The sequence below is a fragment of the Ovis canadensis genome, chromosome 12, assembly GCF_042477335.2.
Source record: "Ovis canadensis isolate MfBH-ARS-UI-01 breed Bighorn chromosome 12, ARS-UI_OviCan_v2, whole genome shotgun sequence".
Lineage (NCBI taxonomy): Eukaryota > Metazoa > Chordata > Mammalia > Artiodactyla > Bovidae > Ovis > Ovis canadensis.
This window is the reverse complement of record NC_091256.1, coordinates 36,535,136-36,552,008: the sequence shown is the minus strand read 5'-3', so window position 1 is coordinate 36,552,008 and position 16,873 is coordinate 36,535,136. Positions and strand designations below refer to the sequence as shown.

General features: G+C 39.0%; 1 protein-coding gene across 3 annotated transcripts in view; it reads left to right on the top strand.

Moving 5' to 3' along the window:
* Nucleotides 1-14,696, top strand: part of TAF1A (TATA-box binding protein associated factor, RNA polymerase I subunit A) — a 30,871-nt gene extending 16,175 nt beyond the window's left edge. For all 3 annotated transcript variants that reach the window (XM_069544633.1, XM_069544632.1, XM_070289233.1), the window contains exons 6-11: nt 6,460-6,590; nt 7,857-8,015; nt 9,038-9,104; nt 9,842-9,965; nt 11,438-11,592; nt 14,317-14,696. In XM_069544633.1, coding sequence (XP_069400734.1) covers nt 6,460-6,590; nt 7,857-8,015; nt 9,038-9,104; nt 9,842-9,965; nt 11,438-11,592; nt 14,317-14,429 — 749 coding nt within the window. In that variant the 3' untranslated portion in view covers nt 14,430-14,696. The remainder of the gene's footprint in view (nt 1-6,459; nt 6,591-7,856; nt 8,016-9,037; nt 9,105-9,841; nt 9,966-11,437; nt 11,593-14,316) is intronic.
* Nucleotides 14,697-16,873: the final 2,177 nt, after the last annotated feature.

The window sequence follows — 16,873 nt, the reverse complement described above, 5'->3', positions numbered from 1 at the left end:
GGCTACTCTTCATTGCGGTGCATGGGCTTCTTATTGCAGTGGCTTCTCATTGCAGAGCCCGGAATCTAGGGTGTGTGGGCTTCAGTACTTGTGGTGCTCTGGTTGGTAGTTGTGGCTCGTGGACTCTAGAGCACGGGCTCAGTAGTTGTGGCACACGGGCTAAGCACTACAGCATGTGGAATCTTCTTGGACCAGGGTCCGAGGGGACTAACAACCCGTGTCCCCTTCATTGGAAGGTGAATTCTTATCCACTGTGCCACCAGGAATGGTCCTAGATTCATTCATTTCTTAGAAATGTGATTTCCAAGAAAGGTTACAAATTTTCATCCATGGGCATTATCACATAGAAGAAGCATTTCTTCCTGTGTGTTTACAGTGGAGTTTAGTTTGTTTTATAATGTTGTTTCTTAGGAAGATATGTTCAAAGAATAGGGCAAGATAAAATTGTTTCATTTCTGTACAAAAGTCATCACAGGCAATTTCTTGACTCACTGATCACCCCCAAAACTATGTGTCCTCCTCCCACTGCCTTCTCTTTCTCTTACTTGCAGTGGTGATGTTGTCCTCTCCTGTCCCTAAATTTGTGTTTTTCGAAGCTGTATGATTCTCTGCACCTTTTTACCCTCATATAGTTTTTCTCCATAACTTCTCTAGGATTAACCTTTTTCTGTTTTCACCTCCTTCATCCAAATCGCAATTCTGACATTTATCACTTCATTTATGTTAAGCTATATTTCAATATCCTTAATTGATAGTAGTATTTCCCTGGTCTCTGGGTGGGTGGGTTCACCAATCGCAAATTCCCTTCCTGTTTCCTGCCTTTAACCTCCCGCAAGACACTTCTGAAATACTGTCTTCATCATGATAACCCTGCGAGGCCTCTTGTGCATCCTCCTGCTCCAGTATGCCATCTGTCTTCAGGACTCGTTAGACCTCTCCTCCTTTTACTTTAAACCCAACATACCAGCTGCATGTTCAGCCTGTATCAATCGACTCTTCACCTTTTGCTTTGTTAATCATTCTAAGTGTTTTTCATGTGTGTTTTGTGTTGTGTCTCCTTGTCTAGACTCATCAATCTTTTGAGGTCACATATCTGTATTTCTTTCGTTAACCTTGCTGAAGGACTTCCCTGGTGGCTCAGACAGTAAAGAATCTGCCTGCAATGCGGGAGACCCGGATTCAGTCCCTGGGTTGGTAAGATCACCTGGAGAAGGAAATGGCAACCCTCTCCAGTATTCTTGCCTGGAGACTCCCATGGACAGAGAAGCCTGGCGGGCTACAGTCCATTGGGTCACAAAGAGTTGGGCAGTACTGAGAGAGTAACACAGCACAACAACAAACCTTGCTGAAATGCCCACTGTAATGTTCTTTTTAAGAAGGCTCGCTGATACTGATTTAGGTAAGTTTTAAAATCATTATTTCCTTTTCTTCTCACACACTTAGGTAGAACTAAAGCATACACGTGATGATTAGATCAGTTGGAACATGGATTTATACCATCACTTTCATGGTTAGATAATTCAGTACCTTCTGCAGCTGACACTCTTCTGGAGCAACAAGAGATAAAGATGGGATAAAATGTGGAGCTCTTTAGATGGTCTTTAACCTCACATGGCTATTTAATGGGGAAAAAAAAACTAGGACTGGTTTTATATAACCAGACTTATGAAATGTAACACATGAACGTGTGCTCAGAGTTGCCTTGGGATTTTTCCTTTCTGCCGTGGCCTGTGCTGGTTGGCTTTGATGCACTTGGTAGCTGGGAACCCCCTTCCATGGTAAATTCACACCCAACTTATATTTACTCAGGGATCTGCCTTTCTTTAACGATGTAGTTTAGTTTTGCCTTAATTTTAGTATCCTCTTTGGATCCACAGTGTACATATTTTGGGGGACCTTGCATATTTTGTTCAACATTTAACATGTGATTGTATGGTTGAATTAGCTCTAGTTTGTTCATTTTTGTTGTTGTGAAACAATATATTGTATGATAGTCTTGCAATTTATTCCTTCTCTATATTGATTGCTATTTAGGATGTTAATAGTTTGGAGATATTATAATTAACGCTGCTTTGAAATTCTGGGGCACGGATAGTGGTACACATATGCATGCGTTTCTCAGAGTAGAATTGTCACTAAGCATGTGTATCTTCCACTGTGCTATATAATAGGCTAAAGTCTTTCCAAAGTGGTTACTAATTTATATCCCATTAGTAGTCTGTTTTGAGTTTTCTTTTGTCTGTTGTCTCATCATCATTTATTATTATCAGGAGTTTTCATGTCACCCAATTTATTGTGTGGTATGGTAGTCTCTCTTTTTTTTAAATAACAGCTTTATTGAGAATTGAGATATGATTCTTGATATGGTTCACCCACTTGTTGTCATTGTTCAGTCACTAAGTCCTATCCAACTCTTTGCAACCCCATGGACTACAGAAAGCTAGACTTCCCTGTCCTTCACTATCTCCTTGAGTTTGCTCAAACTCATGTCCATTGAGTCAGTGATGCCATACAGTCATCTCATCCTCTGTCATCCCCTTCTCCTCTTGCCCTCAGTTTTTTCCAGCATCAGGGTCTTTTCCAATGAGTCAGCTCTTTACATCAGATGGCCAAAGGATTGGAGCTTCAGCTAAAGCACTTCAGTCCTTCCAATGAACATTCAAGGTTGATTTCCTTTAGGACTGCCTGGTTTGATCTCCTTGCTGTCCAAGGGACTCTAAAGAGTCTTCTCCAGCACCACAGTTCGAAAGCATCAGTTCTTTGGCACTCAGCCTTCTTTATGGTGCGACTCTCACATCCATACATGACTTCTGGAAAAACCATGGCTTTGACCATGACCATATGGGCCTTTGTTGGCAAGGTGATGTCTCTGCTTTTTAATACACTGTCTAGGTTTGTCATAGCTATTCTTTCAAGGAGCAAGTGTCTTCTAATTTCATGGCATGCAGTCACCATCCACATTGGTTTTGGAGCCCAAGAAAATGAAATTTGACACTGTTTCTACAATTTCTCCATCTTTTTGCCATGAAGTGATGGGGCTGGATGCCATAATCTTTGTGTTTTGAATGTTGAGTTTTAAGCCAGCTTTTTCATTCTCCTCTTTCACCTTCATCAAGAGGCTCTTTAGTTCCTTCACTTTCTGCCATTAAAGTGGTGTCATCTGCATATCTGAGGTTGTTGATATTTCTTCTGACAATCTTGATTCCGGCTTGTGATTAATTCAACCCAGCATTTTGCATGATGTGCTCTGCTTATAAGTTAAATAAGCAGGGTAACAATATACAGCCTGGATACACTCCTTTCTCAGTTTTGAACCAGGCTGAGAGGTTAAAGCGTCTGCCTGCAATGCGGGAGACCCAGGTTCGATCCCTGAATCGGGAAGATCCCCTGGAGAAGGAAATGGCAACCCACTCCAGTATTCTTGCCTGGAGAATCCCATGGATGGAGGAGCCTGGTAGGCTACAGTCCACGGGGTCGCAAAGAGCGGACACAACTGAGGGACTTCACTTTCACTTTTCACTTTCATTGTTCCATGCAGTTCTAACTGTTGCTTCTTGTCCTGCATACAGATTTCTCAGGGGGCAGGTCAGGTAGTCTGGTATTCCCATCTCACTGAGAATATTCCACAGTTTGTTGTGATCCACACAAAGGCTTTAGCATAGTCAATGAAGCAGAAGTAGATGTTTTATGGAATTCCCTTGCTTTTTCTATGTTCCAGCATACATTGGCAATTTGATCTCACTTAGAGTATAATAAATTCAGTGTTTTGTAATATATTCACAGCTGTTCATCCATTACCATCATCAATTTTAGAACAGTTTTGTCACCCCAAAAAGAAAGCCTGTACCTATTAGCAGTCCCTCTGACTCTTCCCCAGTTCCTGCATTGCTAGGCAACCTAGCAATCTGCTTTCTGTTTCTGGAGATCTATTCTGCATAGTTCATACAAGTGTAGTCCTGAAATACGTGGTCTTTTGTTACTGACTTCTTTCACTTAGCCTAATGTTTTTAAAGGTTCACCCACGTTGTAGCATGTAATGGCACTTAATTCCTTTTTATTTATTTATATTCCATCGTAATGGATATACCACACTTAAGTATCCATTATCAGTTGGTGGACATTTGGGTTGTTTCCACTTTTTGGCAATTTTGAATAATATTGCTGTGAACTTTTGAGGGACCTCCATACTGTTTTCCAAAGTAGCTGTGCCATTTTCCATTCTCACCAGCAGTGTATGTGAAGGATACTGTTCTTCGAGTCCTTCCCAACACTTGCCATTATCTGTCTTTGATAAGACTGTCCCAGTGGATGTGAGGTAGTGTATTGTGGTTTTGATTTGCGTTTCCTTAGAGGCTAATAATGTTAAGCATCTTTTCATGTGCTTTTGGGCCATTCATGTGTCTTGTTTGGAGAAATTTGCATTCAGATTTTTTCTCCTGGGAGGTTTTGAATTGAAGTACTTTTTAAAAATTATTGAGTTTTAAATCTTTATATATTCTAGGTCCAAGTCCTTTATCAGATAGCTGCAGGATTTGGAAATGTTTTATTGTGTGGGTTACCTTTTTCACTTTCTTAATGGTGTTTTTGAGTCACGAAATGTTATAATTTTGATGAAGTTTAGTTTATCTGCTTTTTCTTTTGTTGCTTATGCTTTTGGTATCACATCCGAGAAACCATTGCCTACTCCTGGGTCACAAAGATTTAGACTAATGTTTTCTTCTAAGAGGTGTGTAGTTTTACTCCTGCATTTTGGTTTTTTGATTCATTTTGAGTTAATTTTTGTATGTCGTGTGAGGTAGATAGAGGTTCAACTTTGTCATTATACATGTGGATATTCAGTTGTTCCAGCACATTTATTAAAAAGACTATTATTTTCCCACTGAATTGTCTTGGTACTCGTATCAAAAATCACTTACTCATATATGAAGTTTTATTTATGACTGTAAATTCTCTTCCATTGATTTGTATATGTCCATTCTTGTCGTTTAGTTGCTAAGTCATAGCCAACTCTTTGCGACCCCATGGTCTATAGCCCACCAGGCTTCTCTGTCCATGGTATTTCCCAGGCCAGAGTACTGGAATGGGTTGCCATTTCCTTCTCTAGGGCAGTCTTCCTAGCAAAATCAAATCCGTGTCTCTTGCACTGGCAGATGGCTTTTTTTACTGCTGAGCCACCCTGGAAGTCCATATGTATATGTATATACACAAATGCCTGTAGCACACAGTGTTAGTTACTGGAGTTTTGTAGTGACTTTTGAGGCCACACTGTGAATCCTCCAAATTTTAAAAAAATATTATTTTGGCTTTTCTTGGTCTTTTGCATTTCCATATGAATTATAGGAATAGCATGCTAATTTAAGCAAAAAAACAAAAAAACAAAAAAAAACCCGAGGTGGGATTTTGATAGAACTTACATTAAAACTATAAGTTAATTTAATAAGTCTTCTAACCTTTGAACATGGGATGTGTTTCCATTTACTTAAGTCGTTTTTAATTTCCTTGAACAATACTTTTCAGATGTGATTTTGTATCTCTTTTGTAAAACTTATAGCTAAGTTGTTTCTTGTTTTTGATGCTATTGTGCTATTGTAAATGGCATTCTTTTCCTGATTTCATTTTTGGATGATTTGTTGATTTTTGTATGTTGATTTTATATTATACAACTATGAACTCATTAATTCTAATAAATTTTTAGTGGATTCTTAGGATTTTCTATGTAGAAGATCGTGTCATCTTCAAGTAGAGATAGTTTTAATTCTTTCTTTCTAATCTGAACATTGTTTATATCATTTTCTTGCTCAATTGCCTGGCCAGAACCTCCATGAGAGTGTTGAACAGAAGTGGCAGGAGAGGAATTCTTCCTTGCATGCAGCCTTTCACCATGAATTCTGATATTACTTGTGAGTTTTTCACAAGATGCTGTTTATCAGATTGAAGAAATTCCTTCTATTCCTAGATATTGAATGTTTTTATCATGAAAAGTTATTGAATTTTATCAAATGCTTTTTTCACAACAGTAGGGATGATTATGAGGTTTTTGTCATTATTCTGTTGATTTGGAACATTGTATTAATTTATTTCAAATGCTAAACAACCTTGCATTCCTGGAATAAATCCCACTTTTTGTGTTGCTAGGTTCAGTTTGCTAGTATTTTGTTAAGAATTTGTGCATCTATATAAGAGATGTTGGTCTGTAATTTTCTTGTGTTGTTATTGTTTGATTTTGGTCTTAGAGTAATACTGATCTCATAGATAAGTTGGGAAGTGTTCTCTCTGTCGTTTTTGGGGGGATAGTTTGTAAAGAATTACTACTCTTCTTTGAATTAGTACTCTTCTTTGTTAGAATTCACCAATGAAGCCTTTACAGTCTGAGCTTTTCTTATGTGTAGTTTATCAATTACTGATTCTGCGTGAGTCTCCAGTACTGACTACTTTAAAAAATCTTTTGTCTTTGGGCAGATAAAGATGATTATGCTTACAACACAGCATCCCAGAATATGCTTAACCGCAGCTGGAAGACATCTATAAACCTTTGCACATTGATTAAAATTCCTGGAGTTTGGGACCCTTTTGTGAAGAGTTATATAGAGGTAAGTAGACTTTTCATAAGTTTTTATTAGTTTCATTTTAAGCTTAATCTTTATCCATCAGAAGACAAATAATGGAGAAAATTATTTTTTAAACAGTAGGATGCCCTTTTTCGGTCTGAATAATTTTTCCTTATTTTCCTACTATACAGTAACGGTTACTGTGTTTATTTTCACCACTGAATAACCTATCATGGCCAAATGCAGTCACCCCTTAGTATCCATGGACACTGAAATCCCTTATATAAAATGGTGTAGTATTTGTATGTAACCTACACACATCCTCTTGTATACTTTAAATCATCTCTAGGTTACTCTTAATACTTAACGCAATGCGAATGCTGTGTAAGTAGTTGCCTCTGTGCAGCACATTCAAGTTTTGCACTCTGGAACTTTCTGGAAATTTCCTTTTTCCGAATATTTTCAGTCTGTGGTTGGTTGAACCCTAAGATGCAAAACCCAAGGATGTAGGACTCATGGATGGTGCGAGGGTGATGGTTTATTTATTTATAAATAAATAGCACAGTAGATGTAAATGTCAATTCTGTATTGTTCTGGTTGAGCTTAAAAGAAAAGCAGAAAGATCTTTTTATGATATGGTGGGATCAAGAAGGGAAGGGGACAAAAATCTGAAACTAGGTCACAATATGTGACATGAAGAATGGCTCTTAGAAGTTCTTAAGGACATCCTGTTATCTCAGAGTTATTGCGAAAGGACAGAGGACTGGGAATACATCATTAAAATACTTTGCTTTTTGAAAGTTTCATTAGTGCTAAAGTGAGAATTACATTGTCAGAAGATAATCTCTGGAACGGTATGCCAGTGAATCTGGAAACTCCTGTGTCAGGATGGGAAAGAATGAAAGGAGAGGAATTACCATTCCTATGCTCTCCTTTTGTGGCTGGAGTATGTAGGGCACTGAGGTTAGTGGCCTCATGTGGTCTTTTTTTGGTCCTTAGTTTGCCCTACTTTGAAGCCTTTATTTCTCACAGGAACAGTTCTTATGTTGAAGTTGCTATATTTTTCAGTAACAAAATATGACAAGGAAAATTGGGAAACTGTGTAGGCCTTTGATGTGATCTTCTCTATTCCACGGAGGTTATAACATAACTGATGGAAGCAAAAACTAGCATCACTATTGTTCCCTGTACAATGAATGCTATTTTCCAGTTGTATGATATTTTGTGCTCATCAGTAAAGTTGTACATGAAGTTTCATAAAGGTATCTTACAGAATTTACCTAAGATATCATCACTTATTTTATATAGATGCTGGAATTCTACGGGGATCAAGATGGCGCCCGAGAGGTGCTTAACAATTATGCCTATGATGAAAAATTCCCATCAAATCCAAATGCTCATGTCTACTTATACAACTTTCTAAAGAGAGAGAAGGCACCGAGAGAGAAACTGATAAGTGTGCTTAAGGTAGGGGATTCTTAGGTCAGTGCTTAAACAGGGTTGGGAATTAGATACTTTTAAGACATTTCTTAGGTCACCACTTTCCAATTTTCATGTTTTAGCATCCAGAGAAAATGACAGTGTATGGATGATACACTGAGATAAAGACAGGAGGCTGTGGGCTTCTGGCAGATCCTCCTCTCATCAACTACTATTCCCCCATCCTCTGCCCAAGTGAGACTGAGGGGAGAGGATCAGTATTACAGAAACCCTCTGTCACCCTGGTTGGAAAGTTCTGCGTTGCTTTTTTTTTTTTAATTAATGAATTTATTTTTTGGCTGTGCTGGGTCTTTGTTGCTGTGGGTGGGCTTTATCTAGCTGCAGCGAGTAGGAGCTGCTCTCTTGCGGAGTGTGGGGTCTAGGGACATTGGCTTCAGTACTGCACTCTTTGAGTGCAGGCTCAGTAGTTACAGTGCATGGGCTTAGCTGCTCCACAGCATGTGAAATCTTCCCAGACCAGGAATCGAACCTGTGTTCCCGGCACTGGCAGATTTTTTAACCACTGGATCACCAGGGAAGCTGCTTGACTTTTGAATACTCTATAGTGTGTTCCTTACACAATCTTCCAAAATAACTAGCTTTGCTTTTTTGTTTTATATATTTTGTGATCTTTTGTGATCAGTAAATATTAAATATCTTATCTGTGTGATCTTCTTTTTCTTTATTTTCTCCTCAGTCCTGGGTGCTGAAAAGAAAGTAAACTTTTCAAATGTGGTCAACAGTATAAATATGGAGAAAAGAAAAAGTCTTTGTTTATCCACACTACCCACCCACCCCACCAGCTATCTTGTTTTTAGCAGGGACTTTTTGTTTTAAATATCTTTTCATAGAATACATTTTTATACCAAAATTAAAACTGGATAAAAGCAAACTATCTTTTAAATCCTTGATTCATTTTCTGAGAGCATATTAGATAGTAAGAATTTTATCTGAAAGTATACTAATGCCTTTAGAATGGGTAACAATTACAATATTATTCTTTCTTCCAGATTTTGTATCAGATTGTACCATCTCATAAACTGATGTTAGAATTCCATAGGTTACTGCGAAAATCAGGTAAGTAGTTCTTATTTTCTATCTCTTCGTGCAGACAAACTGTAGACTAGGGCTCAGCCAACTGTGGCTGTGGGCCCAATCCAAATCTTGCCTGTTTTTATAAATCAAGTTCTGCTGGAGCACAGCCATGCCCATTTATTTACATATCACCTGTGGCTGCGTTTGCCCTACAACAGTAGAGTTGCATAGTTATGGCAACCTGTAAGGCTTGCAAAACTCAAATGTTTAGTGTCTGGCCCTTTACAGAAAAAGTTTGCTGACCTGTGCTGTAGAGTATTATGCAATGGTTGCAAAAGAAAAACGGCTTCTATTTGTGTAATTCAGCTCATTTTAATCTTTACTGTTATTCAGCTCAGTATAGGAAAGAACATTTCTTCATAGGAGGAAATGTGCTTAAGTCCAATAGGTACTGGGACTGCCTCTGTCCCTCTCCTAATGGAAAAGAATATGTATGAAATGCCTCAGTAGGGTAGGTACTTTAAATAACATTCTGAGTAGTATAAACCCATACAGAGGTCAGACTCACCATGCCTGCTTTCATTGGCATGGACTAAGTATTGAATTTTTCAGATTCATCACAGGAGCGTATGTTGATCATAATGTGATCATGTGAATTGTTTTAAACTGTTAAACTTTAAGGCTTATGCTTCAGTGATACTTTGTCGATGGAATGTAATCTTTTAGCTTTGTGCTCTTCAGTGCTTTCTGTAAACTCTTAATTGTTTTGAACATCACAGACAAGGAAGAACACCATAAACTGGGATTGGAGGTGTTATTTGGAATTTTAGATTTTGCTGGATGCACTAAAAATATAACTGCTTGGAAATACCTGGCAAAATATCTCAAACAGACTCTAATGGGGTAAGTAAGAAACACACAGTGTTTATTGCTAGATCAGCATAAATAATACTTTATAAAATTTTAGCTAATATCTGTCAATTTTTAAAGTTCTTTGTTTATTGTTTTAGATTTCTTAAATTGTGTTTTTAGCTGTTTTCTTCTGAATACATCAGAAGACAGGAAATAGGAAATCACAAGTAAAACATAAAAAATTCTATCAAGATTTTTTGTGCTATTAAAATAAATACTGTCAGTTATCACTACTCTGCTAAGGGATAATTGTGTACTTTCTTATTGAAAATAAAGATTGAAAGGGGTTACTTCCACTCTTGACGAGATTCTTTGTAAAGCTTTTTGTAATTTGTGTCAGCTGCTTGTAAGATCACATAAAAAGCAGCTTTTCTCCCAGCTATTTTCAGTGGATTTTTTTTAGGACCTTTTAAAATCATCTTGGTTATTCACTCAACAGATATTTATGGAGTCCCTTGTGAGCTGAGTATCTGAAACTATACCTCTGATCCTAGTAATCATCAATGCCACGTTTCAAATATAAGAAAAGAAGTGTCCCTTGTCATTTTTACCTTGTGCATGAAAATAAAGGATATCACGAAATGAAAGTTTCATTGAGTTATTATATCCATTTTAGTTTATTAGGAAATTAATTATCAGTGGGAACTTGCTTCAGGCTTCAGACCTGACTTGACCTTAGAGATAGAATAGTCCTGATCATGAAGTGTTTTTGGTGTGATATGTTGGTGTGCGCACTGTAAGCCACTTTCCAAATCTCAAGTCTAAACCCCTACTAAGCATAAGGTTCTTGAAGGCAGAGAAGTTTTGCCACAAGGACAAATAGGTGCTAAATAAGTCTTTGCTCAAATTGTTGATGAACACTTAGCATTGTCTTGGTTTAGCTGTCAAACCCATGTGTTCATGTAAATATATAACAATGGCATCTCAGTTTGGATAGTAATTCTTTGTAGCCTATAAAATTTAAAGGAACTTTTAAAGTAATGAAGAATAACAGCTAACATTTATTGAAACTTGACTTTGTATTGGACAGCAGGCAAAGAGTTTTGTATGACACCTGCCACATTATGGACCAGTTTAATCCTAATAACAAGGCTGTGAGATGGGTGCCATTAGTGTACCCAAGGACCCTGAGGCTCAGGGAGGTTAAGCAACTTGCATAGGATCACATAGATAATAAATGGAAGATGCAGGATTTGAATCTGAGACTTTGACCTCAGAGTCTGTGCTGGTAACCAGGGTGCTGTGCTGAACTGGCTATTTCATTGATGGAAAATGGGACGTGGAGATCAAAGAAGTCTCCAAAGGATTTGCTTTCCTGTATGTTCTGTGCCATGCTGTACCCAGAAGCTAGTTTCAGAACGTCTGGTTTGTCTTCTTTCCATGGACCCGACTGAAGTTCACATTCTGACCATATAGGTCTGTTTCCATCACTGACCTTCGCTTTTGACATTTTTCTTTTCCAGGAGTCGTCTTGCCTGGGTTCAAGAAGAGTGGACCTCCAGGAAAAGCTGGTGGCCAAGCTTTCACTTCAGCTACTTTTGGGCAAAAAGCAATTGGAAGGATGATAAAACCTTGGCTTCTGAGAAAGCTTTGGTAGCTGGGTTATTGTTAGGAAAAGGTACATGTTTTGTTTTCTTTTTATCTAGCCATAGCTTTTAGGCGATTTTGAAACTACAGTGTGGACATTCATGCTGGAGAAATAACTGATGAATAGAAAAATGAATCTTGAGTTGGGGAGTGGGGGGCAGTGATCTGTTGGTAGAGAATTTCCATGGATTAGAAACAGTGATTTCAAACTGTTGCCATTGGTTTTTATGCTCTGATTTGAGTATCTTTTAAGGGCCATTGAGATAAAGGATGCAGGCTGTTTTCACAATAACCATTTGGCTGTGCTACAAGAGAAAGTTGACTGAGATTGTCTACAAGAAATAGAAAAGTGTTCTTTATTGATTTCCTTTTTAAATGACACTTTTATGTTCTATTAATTTCCCTGTTCCTGTAATAATGAGTCATTTCTTCCCTTACGAAAAGAAAAACATACCTCCTATTAACTTACCTAAAAATTTTCTGAAAGGGGAAATTGATCTTTTCTTTGGGGAGTATCTTGGTTGTTAAAACTCGTACCTGCTTTCTCTCACTGAAATATGGAAAGGTAGCCAGTACTGAAATGAGACTTGTCCATCTTGTCCAGAGATGAAGAAAGGAACCTCACTGTGGCCACAAGTAAGCACTGTGTGGCCAGGGAATTTAAAGTGCTCTAAAGAGATTCTTCAGGTCAGTTTAGATATAGTTTGTGCTAGTTTGGAATTAGCATTAGTATTCTCAGTTAATGTTTCAGATGGTTACTAAGATTAACCAGATGCTGATTTTGTGGGAGGAAAGGGGTTAAAAACACGAGAGTAGTTTTAAAAATTTCTCCCTAATATACTGACGACAAGACACAAAAATGTGATTTGGACTGTGATTTCCAACTTTAGGAGTATAAATATTTCTAGTACAGATATCAAAATGTACCTGTGTTTGAGCGGGATCTGAAGACCTGGGTTAACTTTCCAATTCTGTCCGTTACTCACTGCATCACTTAGGCCAAGCAGGTAGCCTTTGGGAGCCTTCTGTGTGAGATGGGCAGTGTAACAGGTGCCTGATTTGCTTACAGGATTGTAAGCATCATGCAAAGCTCACGTTAAAGTGCTGCATAAGCTCTGAAGTATCCGGCATATCAGGCATAAAATGCCTGAGATTGGGCTCACTGCTTCTTTTTTTCAGGATGTTAGTGTGGGGGTTAAGTCAGTCTATCGGAGCTGAGCTGGGTTTTGTTCTTGGTCTGGTTACCCTCATCACACCCTGGATGTGAATTCTCGCCGTCATCTGCCTTTGCTCTGTGCTCGGAGCAGGGTGTAGGGGCTGACCTTCCTCCCATGCTGCACTCAAGGCGACCAGGCCCACTTCTCCTTGGAGGGGCCTTTCCCACCTGGCCGTCCAGGCTGCTCAGCTGTCATGTGACTTCAGCTCAGGTGGGCTTGAAGTTAGGAGATTGTAGTTTATTTGACTTTTTCTCTGTGTTACGATGGGAGCAAAGTTCTTTCCAGCTTTCTGTATTCTAGACGGAAGCAGAAATCTGTATTTTGTTTTTGCTAAAGTGGCAGATACATTTGGAAGCACAAATTATTAACACTGCATACACCACTGCTTCCCAGCTAACAAAATATTAGCAAGTCTCACATACTATTTTCAGCGATAATAAACTCATTACTGTAGGTACAATATATATCCTAGCAATTTCTAGGAAAGATGAATAGATGCAAGCTGAGACTGTAATAATATTAATTTTTTATATGTGATTTATGGTCTCATTTATTAAATAGAAAATCCCTTATAATACCCAGCTTACATTTTTCTTATAGGAATGTGACTCATGTCTCTCAGATACTTAACTAGTGATCCTCTTAGCACTGTAAGAGTATGAAAAGCAGATAGAAGGTCTGATGAGCACCTTTGGCAGAACTCCTTGATCACCTCTGGCTGCCTGCTGGATGGTGGGAATGAGAGATAATTTTTGATCTCTTCTAACCTAGAATTTGTCTGTCCTAATTCTTCACATCAAGGTTTTCTACAGAGGACTTTCTAATTGTTACAGATACCTCTGTGACTGTTTCACCAAGTTGTCATTGAGAAGGAAGCTATTGTAGTTTGCTTCTGGAGAAGGCTTATTTAATACATGAATGTGATATACATGGGCTTCCCTGGTAGCTCCTGCAATGTAGGAGACCCCAGTTCAATTTCTGGTTTGGGAAGTTCCCCTGGAGAAGGGATAGGCTACCCACTCTGGTATTCTTGGGTTTCCCTGGTGGCTCAGATGGTAAAGAATCTGCCTGCAATGTCGGGAGACCTGAGTTCAATCCCTGGGTTGGGAAGGTCCCCTGGAGGAGGGCATGGCAACCCACTCCAGTATTCTTGCCTGGAGAATCCTCATGGATAGAGGAACCTGGCGGGCTGCAGTCTGTGGGTTTGCAAGGAGTTGGACAAGACTGAACAACTAAGCAGAGCACAGTATAATATGCGTATCACCTTAACTAAGGTTTGGGAGGGAAGGTAGAAAACAAGCTGAAGTAAGTTTTAATCATGATGGATCAAATATTTTTGTAGGCAGGAGGCAGTCCATTTCACTGGTGACAGTGCTGAGAATGAGCTTAGACATATGTGCATAGGTAATACAAATCCATCTGTTTATATAATCATCAGTGTGCCAGAGTTGAAGCAGAATTTTTACAATGTAGAAAAGCACTTGAAGAATTTGATAAGTATGAAAACTTTTTGTTTATTTTGCCTTTTTTTTTTTTAGGTTGTAAATATTTTCGGTATATTTCAAAGCAAGATCATCAAGTGTTAAAGAAGAAAATGAAGCAGATGAAGAAATCAGTGAAAAAATACAGCATTGTAAATTCAGGACTCTGATACTGAATTTTAGTTACTTCAGATGAGTAGCTACAGAGTAGTAATTCAGTGATAGTTTTAAGTGTATTTTATTTGGTATTTTAAGGAAGTAGTTTATTTGACTACAAAAAGTTTATTTGTATATTTTTTTATATTTTTTTTACTATCAGTTATAGCTAGAGGAAGAGTCTCATTTGTTCTTTGTAAATACATTTTTCCCTTTTGTACTGTTAAATGTAACATTAAGGAATAATCTTCAAATAAAAATATATTTGTCTAATCTGAGAATACAGCGCTACAGCAATTATTGCAGTTTGCAGCTAATTTGCCTCTGACAATTGTGTAATAAAACAAAACTTGTGGGACTATTAAATGAACTTGTGTTCTTTTAGATGTTAATTAGGGCCTCCCTGGGGGCTCAGAAGTTAAAGCGTCTGCATGCAATGCAGTGATCCACGTTAGGTTTAGATCCACCATGAAGAATATATTGGTGATCAGTTCTGTTGAGGAAACAGAATTTAGAAAAGGACTCCTCCCCTTTCTGTTTTGGTAATGAGACATGGCAGTGTGGGGTTACGTGACCTCTGGTAGAGAGGGACCTCTGACTCTAGAGGACATGTGGGTCAGAGAGCATAGAAGGCCTGCTTGTTTTCAGCTGGCACTGGCCTAACTTTAAAGGACTCCAGCTCTGTTGCTCCACTTGTTTGCCTGGCACAGCAGTCAAAGACATGCTGTAGAACTCCTGTGTCCCTCTCCTTTCTCCCAGAGACCAGACTCTAGCAGTGGATGGCTGGACAGTGGAGAAATAGTGTCTGAGTGTTATATAGGAAGCCCAATGGGGAAGCTTCGCTCAGATGCCAAGAACAACTTTCCCGGAATATGAGTGAGTTTTATAACATGTTGTAGTAACTGTTAGAACCGTAGTGCTTCTTCAAAACTGTCTTGGCTCAGGTACATTTAGTGTTCAGATAACTAGTATTTGAGTTCCTGGAAGGCTCCCTAACTTCAGAGCAAGTTCAGTATTCAGATGGCAAACCACACATTTCCCCCATTGGCTTATGTGTGTGATCATATACTCAAAGTCCTGTTTTCTGCTGCTATTTCCTCACTAAGCTTGAAAGCAAAAGTATTAGTCTCTCAGTTGTGTCTGACTCTTTGTGACACTATAGACTGTAGCCCACCACCCTCTTCTGTCCATGGGATTTCCCAGGCAACAATCCTGGAATGGGTTGCCATTTCCTTCTCCAGGGGCTTTTCCTGACCCAGGGATTGAACCCCGGCTCTCCTGCATTGCAGACATTCTTTACCATCTAAGCCACCATGGAAGCCCGCTATTGGCTTATATTCCTACTAATTTCAAACCCTCTGTGAGAAAATTAGGAGACAAATTACGCTTTGTCAGTAATTTAACTTGATGTATTTCATGAATAAATGACCGTCAACGAATAACTACCCAACCTTATACTATACATGTGAGACAAGCAGGTGCCCAACTGAACCAAAGTAAAGCGAGTGAAAGCTACCAGTGACCGGGATTGGCTTTACCACTGGGAGTCCATGCTCGGGTGGCACAGGAGTTCCATATAAGATTAACCCTATGGGATGTCCATCCCATCTACTCCATGATACCTTTAGTTGAAAGCTCTAAAGTAGGATACTTCTCCTGATCTCCAGCAGGATGGAGGTGAGGATGAAAGAGAAATGAGTCCATATGGCTATCAAAATTACTATCTCATTGCATAATTGTATCTAATTATGCAATGAGAGCAGTGTGAATCAACTGAAAATTTCTTAAGCCCACTAATAGCCAGTTTCATGAATAATAATGGCTAAAGTTTATCAAGTGCTTTGGGCTTCACATTTCATCATCTCGTCACTGCAATCCTACAAACTATCCGCTATCTTAACCAAGAAAGAAAGTAGGATAGTCAGAGATTAAATAACTCACCCAAGGTCACAGCTGGTAGGTGTTGGCATCAGGATTCTAACTCAATCAGTGTAGTTCCAAAGATCACAGACTGCCTGGGGTATGTGTACCGCCTCCCAGGTTAGTCAGTGTTTATAACTTGCGGAGCCCTGAGCTAGGGATCAGGGCAAAGAATGCAGGGGAACCATCGCCTTTCCCCTCTCCTGGGCATGGAAGGTTCCCTCTCTGTGTCCTCACCAGTCCCTCCCATGCAGCCTCTGCCAAATCACCGCATTGTTTAATGATCTTTGTGCATCTGTCTTTCTTAGTAGTATATTATCTGGGCTTCCCTGATGGTTCAGACAGTAAAGAATCCACTTGTAATGCAGGAGACCTGGGTTTGATCCTTGGGTCCGGAAGATCCCCTGGAGAAGGGAATGGTAACCCACTCCAGGATTCTTGCCTGGGAAATCCCATGGACAGAGAAGCCTGGCAGACTACAGTCCAGGGGTTGCAAAGGGTTGGACATGACTGAGCGACTAACACTAATAATCTCCAC